General features: G+C 44.8%; 2 protein-coding genes and 1 non-coding gene across 3 annotated transcripts in view; 1 reads left to right on the forward strand and 2 right to left on the reverse strand.

The window, feature by feature from the left end:
• The first annotated feature begins 2,020 nt into the window (after positions 1-2,020).
• Positions 2,021-7,529, forward strand: LOC144483918 (uncharacterized). The gene is made up of 2 exons (XM_078202497.1): positions 2,021-2,115; positions 5,497-7,529. Exon 2 carries the CDS (start codon positions 5,847-5,849, stop codon positions 6,771-6,773), a length of 927 nt encoding a protein of 308 aa, XP_078058623.1. The 5' UTR covers positions 2,021-2,115; positions 5,497-5,846; the 3' UTR covers positions 6,774-7,529.
• A 5,362-nt stretch (positions 7,530-12,891) lies between these two features.
• On the reverse strand, positions 12,892-12,964 carry trnak-uuu (transfer RNA lysine (anticodon UUU)). The gene has a single exon. It is a non-coding gene; the product is annotated as a tRNA-Lys (tRNA).
• Positions 12,965-16,736: 3,772 nt separating this feature from the next.
• The window catches only part of LOC144483902 (uncharacterized), a 28,135-nt gene continuing 23,490 nt past the window's right edge, over positions 16,737-21,381 (reverse strand). Inside the window, exons 3-4 of the mRNA XM_078202482.1 lie at positions 17,274-17,640; positions 16,737-17,186 (exon numbers count right to left, since the gene is read on the reverse strand). Coding sequence (XP_078058608.1) covers positions 16,737-17,186; positions 17,274-17,640 — 817 coding nt within the window. The remainder of the gene's footprint in view (positions 17,187-17,273; positions 17,641-21,381) is intronic.

A 21,381-nucleotide genomic window follows, 5' to 3' on the forward strand; every position in this document is an offset into this window, starting at 1 on the left:
TTTTGTGCAGAAGTCCCCCAAGTCCTGTTGTGTTGCAGCTTTACAGTCTTTTCCCCATTTAAATAATACTCCCCTGCTCTCCCTTCCAAAATGAACTGTTTCACATTTTCCAACATTATCATAGAGTCCCTACAGTGCAGAAGGAGGACATTCAACCCATGGGTCGCACCAATTCTCTCACATAGTATCTTACCCAGAGCCTCTCCCCCACCCTATCCCCATACCCTCACACATTTACCATGGCTAATCCATCTAACCTACATGTCTTGGGACACTAAGGGAAATGGCTAACCCACTTAATCTGCACATCTCTGGACTGTGGGAGAAAACCAGAGCATCTGGAGGAAACCCACACAGAGGAAAGCTGCTGGATTATCATAAAAACCCAAGTGTTATGCTGATGTCTGTCAAGAAAGGAAATCTGGCACCTGGTCTCGAGTGGAGACAGAGAGAAGTAGAAGGGGCCGGGGTGAAGGAGAGGGATTTTATACATCTAGAACTCAATGAGAACTTTGACAGAATCTCCCAAATCCTCAACCTCCACCACCTAGAAGGACCAAGGTAGCAGGTAGATGTGAACGCCATCACCTCCGAGTTTCTCCCCCCACAACTCGCACACAATCCTGACTTGTCTGAAATCCAGTACTAAAAGAACTGAAACTTCTTTCATACAAACACTGGGAAGACTGAACCCATTGTCTTCAGTCCCCACTACAAACTCCACTCCCTCACCAGCAACTCTATCTTCCTGGTAACTGTCTGAGGCTGAACCAAACTGTTCACAACCATGGTGAAATATTTCACCCCAAGATGAGCTTCCAACCACATATCCACATCATCATCAAAACCGCCTATTCCCATCTCAGTGACATCGCCCGACTCCACCCCAGTCTCACTTCATCTGGAACTCTCATCCATTCCAATGTGACGTGGAGCTCAAGGGAATGGAACTGACCAAATTGCTCCACAGAGAGTACAGTAAGTCTCACAACACTAGGTTAAAGTCCAACAGGTTTATTTGGAATCACGAGCTTTTGGAGCACTGCTCCTTCCTCAGGTCACTCACCTGATGGACTTTAACCTGGTGTTGTGAGACTTCTTACTATGCCCAACCCAGTCCAATGCCGGCATCTCCACATCATGGCTACCACGGAGAGTCAGCATGGATTTAAGTTGCCAAATGCATTTCCTTCTATGTTGTAATCTCTGCATCACTGGAAATTGATAAAGCAGCCACACTGCTGTATATTTCAAGTCAAAAAATATGGGATCATAAATAACATATCTCTCTCCCATACAAATTTACAGTTCATTTAAATGTTAGCCCTCTTCTGGGAAAACTGAATTGTGAACATTGGGTAAGAGGCTACCCTATTAGCCAGATAAACTGAGGGAACTAAAAGATGTCAATGTCTTTGAGAGAGAAACAAAAATATACCTGGGCCTAGTCCTGTTCCTGAATCCGGTCTTCATCTGTAACCTTTCCAGAGTCTGCAGCCTCCCTGGATTCACTTCCTTTCCCTTCAGTTGCTGCAAGTCCCCAATTTCCCCCAGAATGAGAAAAGAAATGGAAAGGGGGAAACATTGATTTCCTCCCAGATGTTGCCCAGAAGAGGGAGTTTGGACAACTTCCGCATTGTGACGTCCATAAGAGAGCTCTGCCTAAATCAGCCAATAGGAATCATTCTGCTCCGCGATGACGTCTCCGGGTTCCAGTGCTCAGGCCCGGGCGTGCGGACCCGGGAGCCCCGCCCCCACCCATTGTTCCCCCTCCACCTCTTCCAGCCACGGTTTCCAATCAACCGGCTGACGGCTCCGGCCAGAGCGAGAAGCCGCGTCATGATCGCCCCCTCCCTCGGCCCGGGACTGCGCATGTCCAAGGGAGAGGGGAAGATGCGCATGTGCGGGGCGAGCCAACCTTTTGACCTGCTGCTGAGGTGTTGGCCAATGGAAAGTTGGAGGAACGGATGTTCTGGTCCTCCAGCCAATCAGAGCTCGCCCATTGTCTGAATGCGGAAGTGGACAATGAGCTTGTTCAGCTGCTCATTCCTGCCTTGACTTGCAGCAACTGAAGGGAAACGGAGTGACTCCAGGGAGGGTGCAGACTCTGGAAAGGTTGGCCCAGGTTTCTCTTTCTCTTAAAGACATTGACATCCTTTGCTCCCTCAGCTTGACACATTGATTTGTCTGGCTAAAAGGTCCCTTTCCTAATGTTCACAATTAAAGGGCTGGTTTCCCCTGGTGATGGCTGACATTTAAAAGGACAATAAATTAATATAGGACAGAGATATGCCTTGTGTTGTTATATAGTAGATTTGGTATAATATTTATGGTTCTGTAACAAAGTACGTTTATTATTATTTCTTGTTTTGTAATGTAGCACTGAAGCTATGTTATATATTTTCACTCATTGAGTCATTACAGCGCAGAAGGAGTCCATTCAGTAACTCGAATCCATGCCGACTCTCTGTAGAACAATCCAGTCAGTCCCATTCCCTTTCTATATTCCCTTTCCCCTGCAAGTTTATTTCCTTCATGTGCCCATCTAATTTCTGAAATATATTAAAGGGGACAGTAAACTAATATCGGACAGAGACGTGTCTGATGTTGTTTTTTATTCATCCTTGGGACACGGGCATTGCCGGCTGGGCCAGCATTTATTGCCCATCCCCAATTGCCCTTGAACTGAATGGCTCGCTCGGCCATTTCAGAAGCTGGGTGAGAGTCAACCACATTGCTGTGGCTCTGGAGTCACATGTAGGCCAGACTGGGTAAGGACGGCAGATTTCCTTCCCTAAAGCACATTAATGAACCAGACGGGTTTTTTGGTCAATCGACAATGGTTTCATGGTCATCAGTAGATTCTTAATTCTAGATTTTGTTTTCAAATTCAAATTCCACCATCTGCCGTGGCAGGATTCAAACCCGGGTCCCCAGAACATCAGCTAAGTTTCTGGATTAATAGAACATAGAACAGTACAGCACAGAACAGGCCCTTCGACCCACGATGTTGTGCCGAGCTTTATCTGAAACCAAGATCAAGCTATCCCACTCCCTATCATCCTGGTGTGCTCCATGTGCCTATCCAATAACCGCTTAAATGTTCCTAAAGTGTCTGACTCCACTATCACTGCAGGCAGTCCATTCCACACCCCAACCACTCTCTGCGTGAAGAACCTACCTCTGATATCCGTCCTGTATCTCCCACCACGAACCCTATAGTTATGCCCCCTTGTAATAGCTCCATCCACCCGAGGAAATAGTCTTTGAACGTTCACTCTATCTATCCCCTTCATCATTTTATACACCTCTATTAAGTCTCCCCTCCGCCTCCTCCGCTCCAGAGAGAACAGCCCTAGCTCCCTCAACCTTTCCTCATATGACCTACCCTCCAAACCAGGCAGCATCCTGGTAAATCTCCTCTGCACTCTTTCCAGCGCTTCCACATCCTTCTTATAGTGAGGTGACCAGAACTGCACACAATATTCCAAATGTGGTCTCACCAAGGTCCTGTGCAGTTGCAGCATAACCCCACGGCTCTTAAACTCCAACCCCCTGTTAATAAAAGCTAACACACTATAGGCCTTCTTCACAGCTCTATCCACTTGAGTGGCAACCTTTAGAGATCTGTGGATATGGACCCCAAGATCTCTCTGTTCCTCCACAGTCTTCAGAACCCTACCTTTGACCCTGTAATCCACATTTAAATTTGTCCTACCAAAATGAATCACCTCACATTTAACAGGGTTAAACTCCATTTGCCATTTTTCAGCCCAGCTTTGCATCCTATCTATGTCTCTTTGCAGCCTACAACAGCTGTCCACCTCATCCACTACTCCACCAATCTTGGTGTCATCAGCAAATTTACTGATCCACCCTTCAGCCCCCTCCTCTAAGTCATTAATAAAAATCACAAAGAGCAGAGGACCAAGCACTGATCCCTGCGGCACACCGCTAGCAACCTGCCTCCAATCCGAAAATTTTCCATCCACCACCACCCTCTGTCTTCGGTCAGACAGCCAGTTACCTATCCAATCGGCCAACTTTCCCTCTATCCCACACCTCCTTACTTTCATCATAAGCCGACCATGGGGGACCTTATCAAACGCCTTACTAAAATCCATGTATATGACATCAACTGCCCTACCTTCATCAACACACTTAGTTACCTCCTCAAAAAATTCTATCAAATTTGTGAGGCACGACTTGCCCTTCACGAATCCGTGCTGACTATCTCGGATTAATCCGCATCTTTCTAAATGGTCGTAAATCCCATCCCTAAGGACCCTTTCCATCAATTTACCAACCACCGAAGTAAGACTAACCGGTCTATAATTACCAGGGTCATTTCTATTCCCTTTCTTAAACAGAGGAACAACATTCGCCATTCTCCAGTCCTCTGGCACCATCCCCGTGGACAGCGAGGACCCAAAGATCAACGCCAAAGGCTCTGCAATCTCATCCCTTGCCTCCCACAGAATCCTAGGATACATTTCATCAGGCCCAGGGGACTGGTGATTAATACTACAAGGCTATCCGCTCCCCTGTTGTTATATGGTACAGATTAGATATATTATTTATAGCTCTGTAATAAAATACACTTATTATATCTGGCTGTGTAATTTTGGACTGCAGCTATATTATATATTTCCAACAATCTCTTCTCTCAGAGAATTGTTAGTGTCTAGATTTCTCTTCCATAGGGACCAGTGGAGGGATTGAATATATTCAAGGATGAGTTAGACAGTGTTTGAATGACAAGGGAGTCAATAATTATTGGGAACAGGCTGGAAAATGGAGAGAAAGCTCAGATGAGGAAGGATTTCTTCACTCAAGGATGTGGTGATGTTTTGGATTCTCTACCCCAGAGGACTACAGAGCCTCAGTCATCAAGAATTTTCAAGAGAGGGGTTGATAGGTTTCTAGATATTGAAGATATCGATGGATATGGGGGACAGTGTGGGGAAAATAATGCAGAGGTAGATCAACCAATAATCTCAATGAATGGTTGAGCAGACTCGATGGGCCGAATGCTGACTGCAGCTCCTATTTGTTCTGATTTCTGTGCTGGACAGGAAGCAGTGAGCATGGATCTGTCAATCAGCCTCAATCAGCACCTTCAGGAGAATTGGGAGGGTGAATATTAGATACAGCAGAGTGAGAATGGAGGGAGAGTGTGTGGGATGGAGATTCACGGCTTTTGGGGAATGGGAGAGGAAAGAATGTTCATTAGAATCACAGAATTGCTCCATCTTATCAACCGTCCCTGAGCTTTCACAATGAATCCCACTTCTGAGGACACCCTTATCTCTGACTTGTCTGTACTGCTGGCAGTCTCACAAAGCAGCTGCCTGTGTGCTGATACGGGAGGCCCTGCTGGGCAAGTTTAATGCTCCATGACTGTGTCTTTAAAGAATGCTCCATAAACTAGAAATGTAGATTTGAATTTCGATCATATTCTGAATTGCAATGTTTTTTTTCTAAATTGACTTACAGGATATTAGACAAGGAGAAATCAGACAGAAATCTCCAACATCACATCGAGATCTGACAGAGTGACTCGACTTCTTGGGACCTGAATATCATCGGCCTTTGAATCTAGCAGGAGAAATGCTTGTTTGGCCTCTTGGCTTCAAAAGATTGTAAACATCGCTGTGACTAGAAATGCATTGAGATACACACACCCGAGTGAGAGTGTTCCAGTGCACTGAGTGTGGAAAGAGCTTTAACCAGTTACACAGCCTGAAAATACATCGCAGCTTTCACAGCGGGGAGAGATTGTACCCGTGACCTGTGTGAGATTTAACTGATTGTTTAACCTGGAGAGTCACAAGGACACCCGCACCATGGAGAAACCGTGGAAATGTGGAGACTGTGGGAAGGGATTCATATCCCCATCTCGGCTGGAAATTCATCAACGCAGTCACACTGGGGAGAGACCATTCACCTGCTCTGTGTGTGGGAAGGGATTCACTCAGTTATCCAGCCTGCAGAAACACAATCTCACTCACACCAATGAGAGACCATTTAAATGCTGTGACTGTGGGAGTGGTTTTAAAAGCTCTCAGGATCTGGTGTCCCACCAGCGCATTCACACTGAGGAGAGACCGTTCAGCTGCTCTCACTGCACAAAGAAATTTAGAACTTCATCCAACCTGCAGATACACCAGCGAGTTCACACTGGGGAGAGATCGTTCACCTGCTCTGTGTGTGGGAAGGGATTCACTCAGTCATCCAGCCTGAAGACACACCGAGTCATTCATACCAATGAGAGACCCTTTAAATGCTGTGACTGTGGGAATGGCTTCAAAAGCTCTCAGAAACTGATCGTCCACCAGCGCATTCACACTGAGGAGAGGCCGTTCAGCTGCCCTCACTGCTCAAAGAGATTTAGAATATCTGCAGCATTGCTGAACCATCAGCGAGTTCACACCAGGGAGAGACCATTCACCTGCTCGGTGTGTGCGAAAGGATTCACTCAGTTATCCAGCCTCCGCAGACACAACATCACTCACACCCAGGAGAGACCCTTTAAATGTTCTGACTGTGGGAGTGGCTTCAAAAGCTCTCATGAACTGATTACCCACCAGCGCATTCACACTGGGGAGAGACCGTTCAGCTGCTCTGACTGTGGGAAGGGATTCGCTCAGTCATGCAACCTACGGGTACATCAGCGAGTTCACACTGGGCAGAGGCTGGTCACCTGCTCTGTGTGTGGGAAGGGATTCACTCGGTCAGCAAACTTGGTGAAACACCAGCGAGTTCACAAGTGATTACAGTTCTGGGATTATTCTTGTGAATCTTTCTTGCCCCTTCTCCAGTGCCTTTATTTCCTTTTTCTAAATGGAGATCACTAATAGAACGTAGAACAGTACAGCACAGGAACAGACCCTTCAGCCCACGATATTGGGTCGAACATGATGCCAAATTAAACTTATCCGTTCTGCCTGCCCTTGGTCCATATTCCTTGCATATTTATGTGTTTATCTAAACGCCCCTATCGTATCTGCCTCCACCACCTGTGCTGCAGCGTGTTCCAGACACGACCACTCTCTGTGCAAAGGAAAAACTTGCCCCTCACATCTCCTTTGAACTTTCCCCCTCTCTCCTGAAGTGCATGCCCCCTAGTATTAGAAATTTTAACTCTGGGGAAAAAGATTCTGACTGTCAACCCTATCTCTGTCTCTCATAATTTTATAGACTTCAATCAGCTCTCCCCTCAATTTCTGCAGTTTCAGAGAAAACAACCCTAGTTTGTCCAGCCTCTCATTATAGCTCATCCCCTCCAATCCAGGCAGCATCCTGGTAAACATCTTCTGCACCCTCTCCAAATCCTCTGCATCCTTCCTGTAATGTAGCGAACAGAATTGAATGCACTATTCTAAGTGCGGTCTAACCAAGGTTTTATAAAGCTGCAACATGACATCCTGAATAAAGGATGTCAGACTCAATAAAGGCAAGCATGCTATCTGCCTTCTTTACCACCTATCTACTGGTGTGGCCAATTTCAGGGAGCTCTGGACTTGAACCCCAAGATCATTGCTGTTCAGGGGTCTGCCATTAACTGGATACTTACCCTTAATATTTGATCTCCCAAAGTGCAGCACCTCACACTTGCCTGGATTAAAATCCATCTGCCATTTCTCCGCTCATATCTGCAGCTGATCTACATCCCACTGTATCCTTTGACAACCTTCTACATTATCTACAACTCCATCTAGCTTTGTGTTGTCTGCAAACTTACTAACCCACCCATCCACGTTTTCATCCAAGTCATTTATATGTATCCCAAAGAGCAAAGGTCCCAGTACGGATCCCTGCAGAACACCACTCGTCACAGACCTCCAGTCAGAAAAACACCCTTCCACCACTATTTTCTGACTTCTATGGGCAAATCAATTCTGAATCCAAGTGGCCAAGTCACCGTGAATCCCATGCATCTTAATCTTCTGGATGAGGCGACCATGAGGGACCTTGTTGAAAGCCTCACTAAAATCTATGTACACAACATCCACTGCTCTACCCTCAATGGTCACCCTTGTCAGCTCCTCAATAGAATCAATCAAGTTAGAAAGATGTTGACATTGCTGCCAGTGTAGTCTGGTGATGAAAATATAGACTGGTTCAGTGAAATGTCGGTAACGGGTAGAATTGATATCTAATGAGGACTTTAGCAAGGGAGGTGTTGCATAAGGTTAAATCTCATGGGATCCAGGGTGAAGTAGCTAAATGGATACAAAATTGGCTGGATGATAGAAGACAGGGGGTGGTTATAGAGGGTTGTTTTTCAAACTGGAGGCCTGTGACCAGTGGTGCACCACAGGGATCAATGCTGAGTCTACTCTTATTTGTCATTTATAATAATGATTTGGATGAAAATTTAGGAGGCATGGTTAGTAAGTTTGCAGATGACACCAAGATTGGTGGCACAGTGGACAGTGAAGAAGGTTATCTCAGATTGCAACGGGATCTTGATCAATTGGGCTAGTGGGCTGATGAATGGCAAATGCAGTTTAATTTAGATAAATGCGAGGTGATGCATTTTGGTAGACTGAATCAGGGCAGGACTTACTCAGTTAATGGTAGGGCGTTGGGGAGAGTTACAGAACAAAGAGATCTAGGGGTACATGTTCACAGCTCCTTGAAAGTGGAGTCACAGGTGGACAGCGTGGTGAAGAAGGCATTCAGCATGCTTGGTTTCATTGGTCAGAACATTGAATACAGGAGTTGGGACGTCTTGTTGAAGTTGTACAAGACATTGGTAAGGCCACACTTGAAATACTGTGTACAGTTCTGGTCACCCGATTATAGAAAGGATATTATTAAACTAGAAAGAGTGCAGAAAAGATTTACTAGCATGCTACCAGGCCTTGATGGTTTAAGGTATAAGGAGAGGCTGGATAGACTGGGTGTTTTTTCCCTGGAGCGTAAGAGACTTGGGGGTGATCTTATAAAGGTCTAAGTAAAGTAACGTTTATTTATTAGTCACAAGTGGGCTTACATTAACACTGCAATTAAGTTATTGTGAAAATCCCCTAATCGCTGCACCGTGGCACCTGTTCGGGTACACTGAATGAGAATTTAGCATGACCAATGCATCAAACCTGCACATCTTTGGATTGTGGGAGGAAACTGGAGAACCCGGAGGAAACCTACGCAGACACGGGGAGAATGTGCAAACTCCACACAGACAGAGGGCATAGGTTTAAGGTGAGAGGGGAGAGATACAAAAGGGTCCAGAGGGGCAATTTTTTCACAGAGGGTGGTGGGTGTCTAGAATGATTGCCCCTGAATGGAGTGACTTGCTCAGCCATTTCAGAGGGGCAGTTAAGATTCACCCACATCGCTGTGTGGGTCTGGATTCACATGTAGGCCAGACCGGGTAAGGATGGCAGATTTCCTTCCCTAATAGGGAGCATTAATAGGGTGAACTGGACAGGTTTTTACAACAATCGATGACAATTTCATGGTCACCGTTACTGAGACTAACTTTATATAATTCCAAATTGATTCACTGAATTCAAATCCCACCAGCTGCCTGTCCCCAGATCCTTTGCTGGGTCTCTGCATTACTCGGCCAGCGACATTCCCACCACCTCCCCGTGAATGGAATATTCCACAGACCCTTAGTTAAACGGGAAGGAGAAAAGAGAGGCTTTGACCTTTGGATGACCTCATCATGAACTAAAGAAACCTTAAAGCTGACCATTCTGTAAAAGTTTGAAAACTTTATTTTTATAAAAGACAGAGTAAGAAACAGGTGAAAAGTAACGATGGACGTTCTGACTGACATCAGAAACATTGATTGACCGGATAAACACTCACTACATCACAGAGCGATCCTCAACCATTAAAGAATTGACCCACAATAAGGAATGAGAGAGCCTTATAAAAAGGGGCAGGAGTTTACACAGAGAGGTGACACCCACAGCTGCTCAGGATAATGGAATTCAGTTCAGGAAGGGGATAAAGTGAGAAGATTTTGTGATTCAAGACAGAAGTATTGAACAATCTGGAATCAGTGCTTATCGAGCTTGCTGACCAGCCGAACACTTCAATTAATCTCATCATAAAAACTCCCAGTGTAAATAACATGGATTTGACTGACAAATGTTGAAGTGTTGGTTTAGAGCCACAAGTTTTGACTTCCCATTTGAGCCTGGGACACCTTTCTGTCTCTGTTGCTCGTGTCAATGACAGCCAGGCAACGGAGCTGAGGGCTGAATTTAGCTGCGAATAACAGGCCTGCATGGCAGTTGGGAAACTGCCATGGGGATCACACTAATAGAGAGACAGGAAGGCGCTGGAGGACTGACTGGGAAATGGGCCTCCAACCAATCGGGGCTCGGGAGGGGGTGACCAGGGCTGATGGTGACGTGACCCCCGGGGTTCAGTGTCCCTGTGTCCAAAGCGGGGAGTCACGGGAACAGGGGACAGAGGAGCTGAAGAGAAACCATTTGTGTCCAGAACATTGTGAACATCCTTTACTCTGGTTGTCTTTGATCCTCAAGTCATTTTCTGTTTGTTTTAACCATGTTCTGTTTCATTAATAAACTTTTATCAGTAAAAATATTTGATTGTTCTGGACTTTTCCTGATGAGATTGATGCACTTTAGGGAAAGTGGGTGAGAGGGGTTGGCAGGCTCTTTAACAGAAAGTGAGTCCCTCTAAGGTAATTGGCAAAGGAGCCAGAGGGGGAGATGAGATTTTATTTTTGACTCAGCGATGTTAGAAAATGGGGTTCAGGGAATCAATTAACCCTTTCTCCCCTTTTCCCAAACTCTGAAATGATTCCCAGTGATAACCCTTATTGGTGACAGTGGTTAGATTTTATTCAGGATCAATAAGAGCTGACACAGGCTAATGTCTGAGCAGTCGTATCAAAATGCAGCAGCATTACCATTACACTCTGGGTAGAAGCAGCATCTCCACGGAAATGCTCCCTGCTCTGCCCCAGATGCCATGGCACCAGTCAATGCAATATGTAAAACCTCGACAAATCTCTGTTCTCGGGGAATCCCTTCTTATACTTTGTTACATCACAAAGTCTATGGAGACTGATTTAACCCAATCATTGCCCAGCTAACATTTGAACGGCCCAATTAGAAAACCTGTCATTGAACCATCTGTATCTGCACAAGCCACGTCAAACTCTCAAACAATTATCTTCCCACGCTGCGTCCCTGGTACAGGGAGTCAGCATTCCCATGCCAAGCAGTGAAAACATGGTGGCCTTGACACCCAGGTATCATCCAGGATTCAAGGCCCTCCTGTTTTCTCTGTCCTCTGGGAGCTGTTTATCCCCCTGCTCCCACACAGCAAGTTGTCTGTTCTCAGCTCTGCTGGATTTCTGATAAAGTTTGGCCCCTTTTACACCTTTTGGATCAACAAACCATTTGGTCAATGACCCAAACCACAATTTCCCATCCTGTCACCTGTCAACCATCCTTACCCAGAGCGTAATCATAACAGGGATAAAAACAGGAGAAATGTAACAATCAAATTCAAAATCAAGGCACAGCCAGTTATAGAATTTAATTTAATGTTCACTAGTCAAAAAACCCGAAGTAGGGGGTTCCCCAGGATTCTTACAGACCACACCTTGAGGGGGGAGAACTCTCTCTCTGACCCTCACTCAATTTCACTGTTATTTTCCAGTTCTGTTCTGGCCCCGCCTGGGGTAACATCTACTCAATCTTTTCTACTCCTGAAGGAGCGCTGAGAGTTCTCGGTTACTAGTAAGCTTCAAGCAACAGATCAAGCATGGATGTAAAAGTTTCCCCAGCTCTCTCTTTACCCCTATCCAACTTGTTGACACTTTGTAATCAGTATTATTTCTCCCAAGACCTGAATTGTCCCAATCTATATTATTTTTGTGAGCATGTTCAATGTGTTTAATTGGATCCTGATTGTTTTGAACTCAGTTTCTCTGGAGTGTGTGTCAGTGCCTTGATGATGTCACAATGTTGTCTCAATGCCCTGGCCACATGAACCATTTCATCTCCTGCTGTGTCTCAAGTAGCTGTGTGTGTTTGGGACCCGCTCTTCACTCCATCTCATCATGAATTTAGGCTTGTTATTTTTCACATGTAACAAATCACATCTGTACACTCACTCCGGTGTCCCAAAATCATGTCACACATTCTTAACTCTCAGATGTGTTGATGAAAAGATCAATATGTCTGTCTTTCTTATCTTCTCCTGTTATAGTGCTGATATTTCATATAATGGCTGGGCTTCCAAATGTGGATTTCTTTTTAACAGAGTTCATGGACAATGATAAAAGTTCCAAGAGAAAGTGATCCACCTCTTCATCCCATCCCACGTTTTAGAGGTGTTGATGGAAAGGAGGTCATTGATATTGTGAAATATCATAAGAATAAAAAATCTACCAATTCAGACAATACTGAGATGTCAATCATTAAGCAGGTTATTGATTGTGGAGTAAAACCATTGACACATTTGCATCCGGTCTTTTCAAACTGGGCTATTTCCCTGTAAAATGAAAATAGACTAAGTTACTCCATGGTTTAAAGCTGGTGGTAAACATAGAAGAAACCCTACAGTGCAGAAAGAGGCCATCTGGCCCATCGAGTCTGCTCTGACCACAATCCCACCCAGGCCCTACTCCCATATCCCTACACGTTTACCCGCTAATCCCTCTCACCTATGCATCTCAGGACACTAAGGGGCAATTTTAGTGTGGCCAAACAACCTAACCCGCACATCTTTGGACTGTGGGAGGAAACCGGAGCACCCGGAGGAAACCCACGCAGACACGAGGAGAATGTGTACACAGACAGTGACCCAAGCCGGGAATCGAAACCAGATCCCTGGAGCTGTGAAGCAGCAGTGCTAACCACTGTGCTACCGTGCCACCCCAAACAACAACGCCCAACGTGGGGCTCGAACCCACAACCCTGAGATTAAAAGTCTCATGCTCTACCGACTGAGCTCGCCGGGCATATTATACTGCATGACTATACTAATTACAGGAGAGTGTCTTCACTTTTCTAATTTTTCAGAGAAAAGAGAAGTCATTTGCTAAATGGTCTGATAATTCCATTCCTCAATGTAACTCACTGTGTAATAGTCAGACCAAGTCAGTCTATCTCATTATCACTGATGGAATTTGTGGAGAAAATGACGAATGCTGTGGACAAGAAGACAATTTACAATCGAGGTTTTTACTGATCTTACACAGATTTTGATACAATTGACCATGGAATATTACTTAAAACACTGGAAACAAGGGATTAGGGGAGTAGTGAATAAGTGGCTCAGAAGTTATTTGGAAATCTCAACAATTTGTAACAGTAGGTGATGTGAATCAGATTTTGTGAATATTCTGTGTGGAGTTTCACAGGGATCTGTTTTGGGCCTTCAATTGTTTATTTTATATATTAATGACATTTGGAATGCATCAGTTATTACAATTAGTTTTGTTTGCAGATGATGCCAATATTTTTTATTCTGGGTGGGATCTTCAAGAGCTTATTGAAATTGTTAGTGCTGAATTGGAGAAAATAAAAATATTGTTTGTCAAAAATGAATTGTGACCGACTCTGAGTGGAACGAAGTTTATGTTATTTGGTGAAGTAAATCCCTTGGTTAATATAATAAACAATGGCAACATTCACAAAAACAGAAGAGGGGTCAGACCCCTCTGATGAAGGGTCATCTAGACTCGAAACGTTGGCTCTATTCTCTCCCCACAGACAATGTCAACATTTATTTATTCATGGGATGTGGGTGTCACTGGGACAGCATTTATTGCCCATTCCTAATTGTCCTTGAACTGAGAGGGCAATTAAAGGTAACCATGTTGCTGTGGATCTGGAGTTACATGTTGGTCAGACCAGATAAGGTTGGCAGATTTGCTTCCCTAAAGGACAACAATAAACCAGATGGGCATTTATGACAATCGACAATAATTTCTAATCATCATTAGACATTTAATCCCAGATTTTCATCTAATTTATATTTCACCAGTTGCCACAATAGGATTCGAACCTGGGTCCCCAGAGCATTACCCTGAGTCTCTGGGCCACTCGTCCTGTGACACTGCCACTACACCATCGCCTCCCCAATATGGAAATATAGTTCTGGGTGTTCTCCTAGACCATATATTTTGTTGGGAACCACATATACAATATATTAAAACAAAATAATCAAAGAGTATTGAAATTCTGAGTAAGACTAAATTTATCATGGAAGCCCTACAGTGCAGAAGGAGGCCATTCGGCCCATCGAGTCTGCACCGACCACAATTCCACCCAGACCCTACCCCCATATCCCTACATATTTACCCGCTAATCCCTCAAACCTACACATCTCAGGACCCTAAGGGGCAATTTTTAGCATGGCCAATCAACCTAACCCGCACATCTTTGGACTGTGGGAGGAAACCGGAGCACCGGGAGGAAACCCACGCAGACACGAGGAGAATGTGCAAACTCCACACAGACAGTGACCCGAGCCGGGAATCGAACCCGGGACCCTGGAGCTGTGAAGCAGCAGTGCTAACCACTGTGCTACCGTGCCGCCCATATTGGATCTGCAGTCATTGCATATTTTGTATTGTTCATTTGAAATGATTCTTCAGAGGTTTGGGGAAACGTTATAAAGCATGAATATTTGGGCGACATGGCGGCACTGTGGTTAGCAGTGCTGCCTCTCAGTGCCAGGGACCCAGGTTTGATTCCTGGCTTGGGTCACTGTGTGGAGTCAGCACGTTCTCCCTGCGCCTGCGTGGATTTCCTCCAGGTGCTCCGGTTTCCTCCTACTGTCCGAAAGACGTGCTGGTTAGGTGCATTGGCCATGCTAAATTCTCCCTCAGTGTAGCTGAACAGGTGCCGGAGTGTGGTGACTGGGGGATTTTCATTAACTTCATTTCAGTGTTAATGTAAGTCTACTTGTGACACTAATAAATAAACATCAAACTTTAGCTTTATTAATCCGATCGATATGTTACAGAAAAAAGCCAAATGAATAGTAATAAAGTGAATTTTCAAGAACTTAGCAACAAATTGTTTATAAAATGTCCAGGTTTTAAAGTTTAGGAAGTCAGTTGAACTGAAAACTGCAATGATTTTGGATGAAGCAAAAAATGAATCTTTGCCTGAAAATTTGCAAAGAAACTGTTGACTTTAAGGGATGATGATCATGAATTAAATAGAAAAAAACAAGTTTAAAAAATGTTATGTTTGTACAACTTTGAAGTCTGTGTATATTTCAGTTTGTGGATGAATCTTTGGAATGCTTTGGGTGAAGATTTGAAAATATGTGTAAATACAGCTTTAAAACAATGTATAAGCTTCAAATGTTAGTTTATATAAAGTCATGGAATTAAATAATGGTATTATCTATGAGTTTAATAGAAATACTATTTGAATAATCACAATAATTAGAAAATTATGTGACTGGGAAATGGGAATGATGAAGTATTTGATCTGTATTTGTGAAAAGGAGTTGAGATTTATAAGTTTATACTTTTTCCTAGTCCTTTTTGATCAGGTGTTTATTTTATTTATGTGCAGTGCAATATAGTATCTTAGTGCGGCACGGTGGCACAGTGGTTAGCACTGCTGCCTCACGGCACCAGGGACCCATGGCCAGTTCCCGGCTTGGGTGACTGTCTGTGCAGAGTCTGCATGTTCTCCCCGTGTCTGCGTGGGTTTCATCCAGGTGCTCCGGTTTCCTCCCATAGTCCAAAGGACGTGCTGGTAAGGCACATTGGCCATGCTAAATTCTCCCTCAGTCTCCCCAAACAGGCGCTGGGTTGTGGCAACTAAAGGACTTTCACAGTAACTTCATTGCAGTGTTAATGTAAGCCTGTTTGTCACACTAGTAAATAAATATACTATTATAGTGTCATGTTCAAAATAAAAAAATCAGTTCAGTGTAACATAGGTAAGGGGCCCATTAAATACTCCCACAAGAGACCTCACACCTTTACCATTTCTTATCTTGACCCAAACCGATCCTTCATCCTGATCTTTCAGGCTAAGGTGGTAGCTCTGTACTGAACTAATGTCATCGTTAATTAATGGGAGAGATCCTATCACCTTTTCCTAGCTTCCTGCCATTCCATTATGTCAAATACCCTTCAATATTTAGATCCCAGCCTAGGTCACCTTTCAACTAAGTCTCTGTAATGTCTATCAGGACACACACATTTATCTCTATCCGCGCTGACAATTCATCCTTTTTGTTATAAATGCTGTGTGCATTTTCAGAGATTCAATAATCTAATAGGGATTTAATGTGAAACCTCTTTACCAGCGAGTGGTGAGACTGTAGAACTCACTATTACAGCGAGTGGTTGAGGTGAACAGCATGAATACATTGAAGGGGAAGCTGGATACATACCTGAGGGAGAAAGGAATAGAAGGATATGCTGATGGGGGGAGATGACGAGGGGGAGGCTCATGTGGAGCATAAATACTGACACAGACCAATTGAGCCAACTGGCCTGGCCCTGTGCTGTAGACTCAATGGAACAGAGACAAATGTATTTATTTTAGATCTACCTGTAGCGTTAGGAAAAACACTATTTACTATCCAGAATAAAATAAATATCTTTCATCAGCTTTTGTGGATCATTTCAGTGGAAATGTGCTCTCCCAGGCTCAAAGAACATCAGCCCACTGGAAGCAAAGTCATGAGACCGGCCAGTCCAGCAGAAAGAAACCGTCCGACCCTCCCACTTCACCTACTGTCAGAATGAACGTGGTTCAGTTCTGGGTGTGATTAATAGCAGCAATAACAGCAGAATCCAATGCTTGTAATCGTTTGTGAATTCGCTGGTGTCTCAGCAGGTGGGATGATCGTGTGAATCCCTTTCTACATTCATTGCAGGCAAACAGCCTCTCCCCAGTGTGAAGTCGCTGGTGTGTCAGCAGGTTAGATAATCGATTGAATCCCTTCTGACACACAAAGCAGTTAAATGGCCTCTCCCCAGTGTGAACTCGCTGGTGTGAAATCAGGTTGGACGAATCACTGAATCCCTTGCCACACACTGAGCAGGTGAACGGCCTCTCCCCGGTGTGGACTCGCTGGTGTGTCTGCAGGCTGGATGCCTGACTAAATCCCTTTCCACACAGAAAGCAGGTGAACGGCCTCTCCCCAGTGTGAGTTCGCTGGTGTGAAAACAGGTTGGATGAATCACTGAATCCTTTACCACACTCAAAGCAGGTGAAGGAAGCCTCCCCAGTGTGAAGTTGCTGGTGTCTCAGCAGGTTGGCGGAGTTACTGAATCCCTTCTCACACACACAGCAGGGAAATGGCCTCTCTCCGGTGTGAACTTGCTGGTGTGAATACAGGTTGGATGACTGAGCAAATCCTTTACCACACATGGAGCAGATAAATGGCCTCTCCCCAGTGTGAACTCTCTGGTGTGTCTGCAGTGTGGATGAATCGCTGAATCCCTTCTCACACACGGGGCAAGTGAATGGCCTCTCTCCATTGTGAACTCGCTGGTGTATCAGCAAGTGCGATGACTGAGTGAATCCCTTCCCACAATCAGAGCAGGTGAATGGCTTCTCCCCGGTGTGAACTCGCTGGTGTGTCAGCAAGATCGATAACCGAGTGAATCCTTTCCCACAATTGGAGCAGGTGAATGGCCTCTCCCCGGTGTGACTGCGTCGATGAATTTCCAGCACTGATGGGGAACGGAATGACTTTTCACAGTCCTCACATTTCCATGCTTTTTCCATGATCTGAGTGTCTTTCTGTCTCTCCTGCAGTTTTCACAATATGTCCACTGGAACACCGTCACTCGGGTTGCACGGGCCTCGATGCTTTTCTGTTCACACCAATGGTTCACCCAACTCAAGCAGATAAACGTTTCTTCTTCCAGATTCAAACCGATGACATTCAGCTCCCATGAATTGAGTGAATGTTAGATCTTGACATTTCTATCAGCAAATCATCTCCTTCTAATATCCTGTAAAAAGAATTTACAAAAGTCATCACTGTCAGAACAAGATAGAAATTCAGATCAGACAATTCTAGTTCCTGTGGAACATTGCAAAGGATGTCAATGTCTTTAAGAGAGAGAGAAACCTGGGCCAACCTTTCCAGAGTCTGCAGCCTCCCTGGATTCACTTTCTTTCCCTTCAGTTGCTGCAAGTCCCCAATTTCCCCCAGAATGAGAAAAGAAATGGAAAGGGGGAAACATTGATTTCCTCCCAGATGTTGCCCAGAGGAGGGAGTTTGAGTCTGAATCTGAATCAATCGAGCTTCCGCATTGTGACGTCACAATGGAGCCCTGCCTGAATCAGCCAACAGGAATCAGTCTCTTCTACAATGACGTCATGGGGTGCCAGTGCGCAGGCCCGGGCGCGCGGACACGGAAGTCCCGCCCCCACCCATTGTTCCCCTCCCCCTGCACCTCCTCCAGCCAAGGTTTCCAGGCAACCGGCTGGCGGCTCCGGCCAGAGCGAGAAGCCTCTTGGTGATCACCCCCTCCCCCCGGCCTGGGACTGCGCATGTCCAGTGGAGAGGCGACACTGCGCATGAGCGGGGCAGCCCGCCTTCTGACCTTCGTGCTGAGGTGTTGACCAATGGGAAAAGACCGGAAGGACTCTGGTCCTTCAGCCAATCGGGCTTTGTGATACTCAGATTGAGGTGCACAACAGACTGAAACTTCCTCCTGTCTCTACCATTTGTGAGTGAAACACTTTCTTTCATCCCCCTTTCCATTTCTTTTCTCATTCTGGGGGTAATTGGGGACTTGCAGCAACTGAAGGGAGAGGAAGTGAATCCAGGGAGGCTGCAGATTCTGGAAAGGTTGCCCCAGGTCTCTCTCTCTTCAAGACATTGACATCCTTTCGCTCTCTCAGTCTGACACATTTATTTGTCTGGGTAAAAGGATGGTCTCTTTCCTAATGTTCACAATTAAAGAGATGGTTTCTCCAGGATAGGCTGACATTTAAATTAAGATAGGACAGAGATACGTCTAGTCTTGTAATATGGTACAGATTAGATATATTATTTGTAACAAAATACATTAATTATTTCTAATCTTGTATTATCCTACTGTAGCTACAATATGCATTTCCAGTCAGCGTCATTACGACACAAGGTGTCCATTCAGTAATTTGAGCCTATGCTAACACTCTGTAGGACAATCCAGTCACTCCCATTCCTTCTCTACATCCCCAGTCCCCCTACAGGTTATTTCCTTCAAGTGCCCCCCCCCCCCCCCCCCCCCCAATTTCATTCTGAAATTATTCACCTTCTCTGCTTCCATCAAGCTGGTAGGCAGAGAGTTTCAGGTCAGCAACACTAGCTGTCGAAATAAAATACTCCCTCACAGCCCGATGTATCTCTAATCATGTAATAGAGAACTGTATAATTATACATCATTGTGTTATTGGGTATGTATTAAATACAGCAGAATGTGAATAGAGAGTGTGTGGTCCAGATATTTACGGCCTTCGATAAATGAGAGAGGAATGAATGTTCCTTCGCAATTAAAATTCTGTTCTGAATTTCTATCCTGTACTGTCACTGATTACGTTTGTAAACTCTTTTACAATATATTAGGGGAGGAGATATCGCAGACAGAACTCTCAAAGCAGATAGCACATCAGGATCTGACAGAGTCACTCCATTCATCGGGAGCTGAATATCATCAATCTTGAATCTAAAAGGAGAAATGTTTGTCCTTTTTGTCTGCTGTGAAAGATTTTAACATCAGTGTGACTGGAACAGTACAGAGAATGATACCTGAGTGAGAGTGTACAATGCAGTGACTGTGAAAGGATCTTTAATCAGTTACATTGGCTGAAGCAACATCACACCATTCACAGCAGGGAGAGACTGCACACTGGTTGTATGTGTGAACGAGGCTTCAACTGATTGTCAAACCTGGAGAGACACAAGGACATTGACACCATGGAGAAACCATGGAAATGTGGGGATTATGGGAAACGTTTTTGTTGCCCGAGTCACCTGGAAATTCATCGACGTTGTCACACAGGGGAAAGGCCATTCATCTGCCCTGTTTGTGGGAAGGGATTCAGTAATTCATCCATTTTACAGACACACCAGCGAATTCACACTGGAGAGAGACCATTTGTCTGTCCTAATTGTGGGAAGGGATTCACCCAGTTATCCCACCTGCAGTCACACCAGCGAATTCACACTGGGGAGCGACCATTCACTTGGTCTGTGTGTGGGAAGGAATTCAGTAATTCATCCATCCTACGGACGCACAAACGAGTTCACACTGGGGAGAAGCCATTCTCCTGTTCTGAATGTGAGAAGCAATTCAGTCATTCGTCTGACCTCAGGAAACACGAGCGAGTTCATGCTGGGCTGAGGCCGTTCATCTGCTCCCAATGCAGGAAGCGATTCAGTGATTCATCTGACCTGAGGAGACACCAGCGAGTTCACACTGGGGAGAGGCCGTTCACCTGCTCTGATTGTGGGAAGGGATTCACTCAATTATCGAACATGCGGACACACCAGCGAGTTCACAAGTGATTACAGGTGTTGGATTCTGCTGTTAATCACACTCAGGACAGAACCATGTTCATTCTGACAGTTTGGGAAGTGGGAGGGTCGGAGGGTTTCTTTCTGCTGGACTGGCCGGTCTCACAACTTTGCTTCCAGTGGGCTAAATTTCTTTGAGCCTGAGAGAGTACATTTCCACCGAAAGGATTCACAAATGCTGTTGAAAAACATTTATTTTATCCTCGGTGGTAAATAATGTTTTTCCCATCACTACAGGTAGATCGAAAGTAAATACAGAAAGAACTGGAAAAACACAGCAGGTCTGGCAGCATCCGTGGAGAGAGAAACAGAGTTAACATTTCATGTCCAATGTAACTCTACCTCAGAACTAAAGAGAGGGAGAAATGTGATGGGTTTGATTCTGGTGAGAAATGGAGGAGGGTCAGGTGGAACAAAATGGAAAGTTAGGGATTGGTTAGAGGTCGGATGAGAATAAATGACAAAAACATCCTGGAACAAAAGGCAAAGGGAGAGGTAATGGTTGTGGTAAAGGAACTGTTTGGGAGAATGAACTCAGAAGAATCATTCAACACTTAAGCCTGATTGAATCGACAAACAGTTAATTGAGTATTTATTCTGGGGATGAAGGGGATGACAAATGAGGAGAGATTAAGCAGTTTGGACTATACTCGCTGGAGTTTAGAAGGATGAGCGAGATCTAATCGAAGGACATAAAATGTTAAAAGCGATTGATAAAGTAAATGTAGAGCAAATGTTTCCTCTTATGGGACAATCTAGAACAAGAGGTCACAGGTATAGGTTGCGAGGCTATAGATTTAAAACTGAGATGAGGAGCTTCTCAGAGGATGGTGAATTTGTGGAACTCGCTGCCACATAGCGAGGTGGTGTCTGAATCAT

The sequence above is a fragment of the Mustelus asterias genome, unplaced genomic scaffold (assembly GCF_964213995.1).
Source record: "Mustelus asterias unplaced genomic scaffold, sMusAst1.hap1.1 HAP1_SCAFFOLD_84, whole genome shotgun sequence".
In the NCBI taxonomy this organism is placed as follows: domain Eukaryota; kingdom Metazoa; phylum Chordata; class Chondrichthyes; order Carcharhiniformes; family Triakidae; genus Mustelus; species Mustelus asterias.

What these genes read in the sequence shown, in the direction of transcription:
- LOC144483918 (XM_078202497.1), top strand. Translation starts at nt 5,847, where the DNA reads ATGGAGAAACCGTGGAAATGTGGAGACTGTGGGAAGGGATTCATATCC.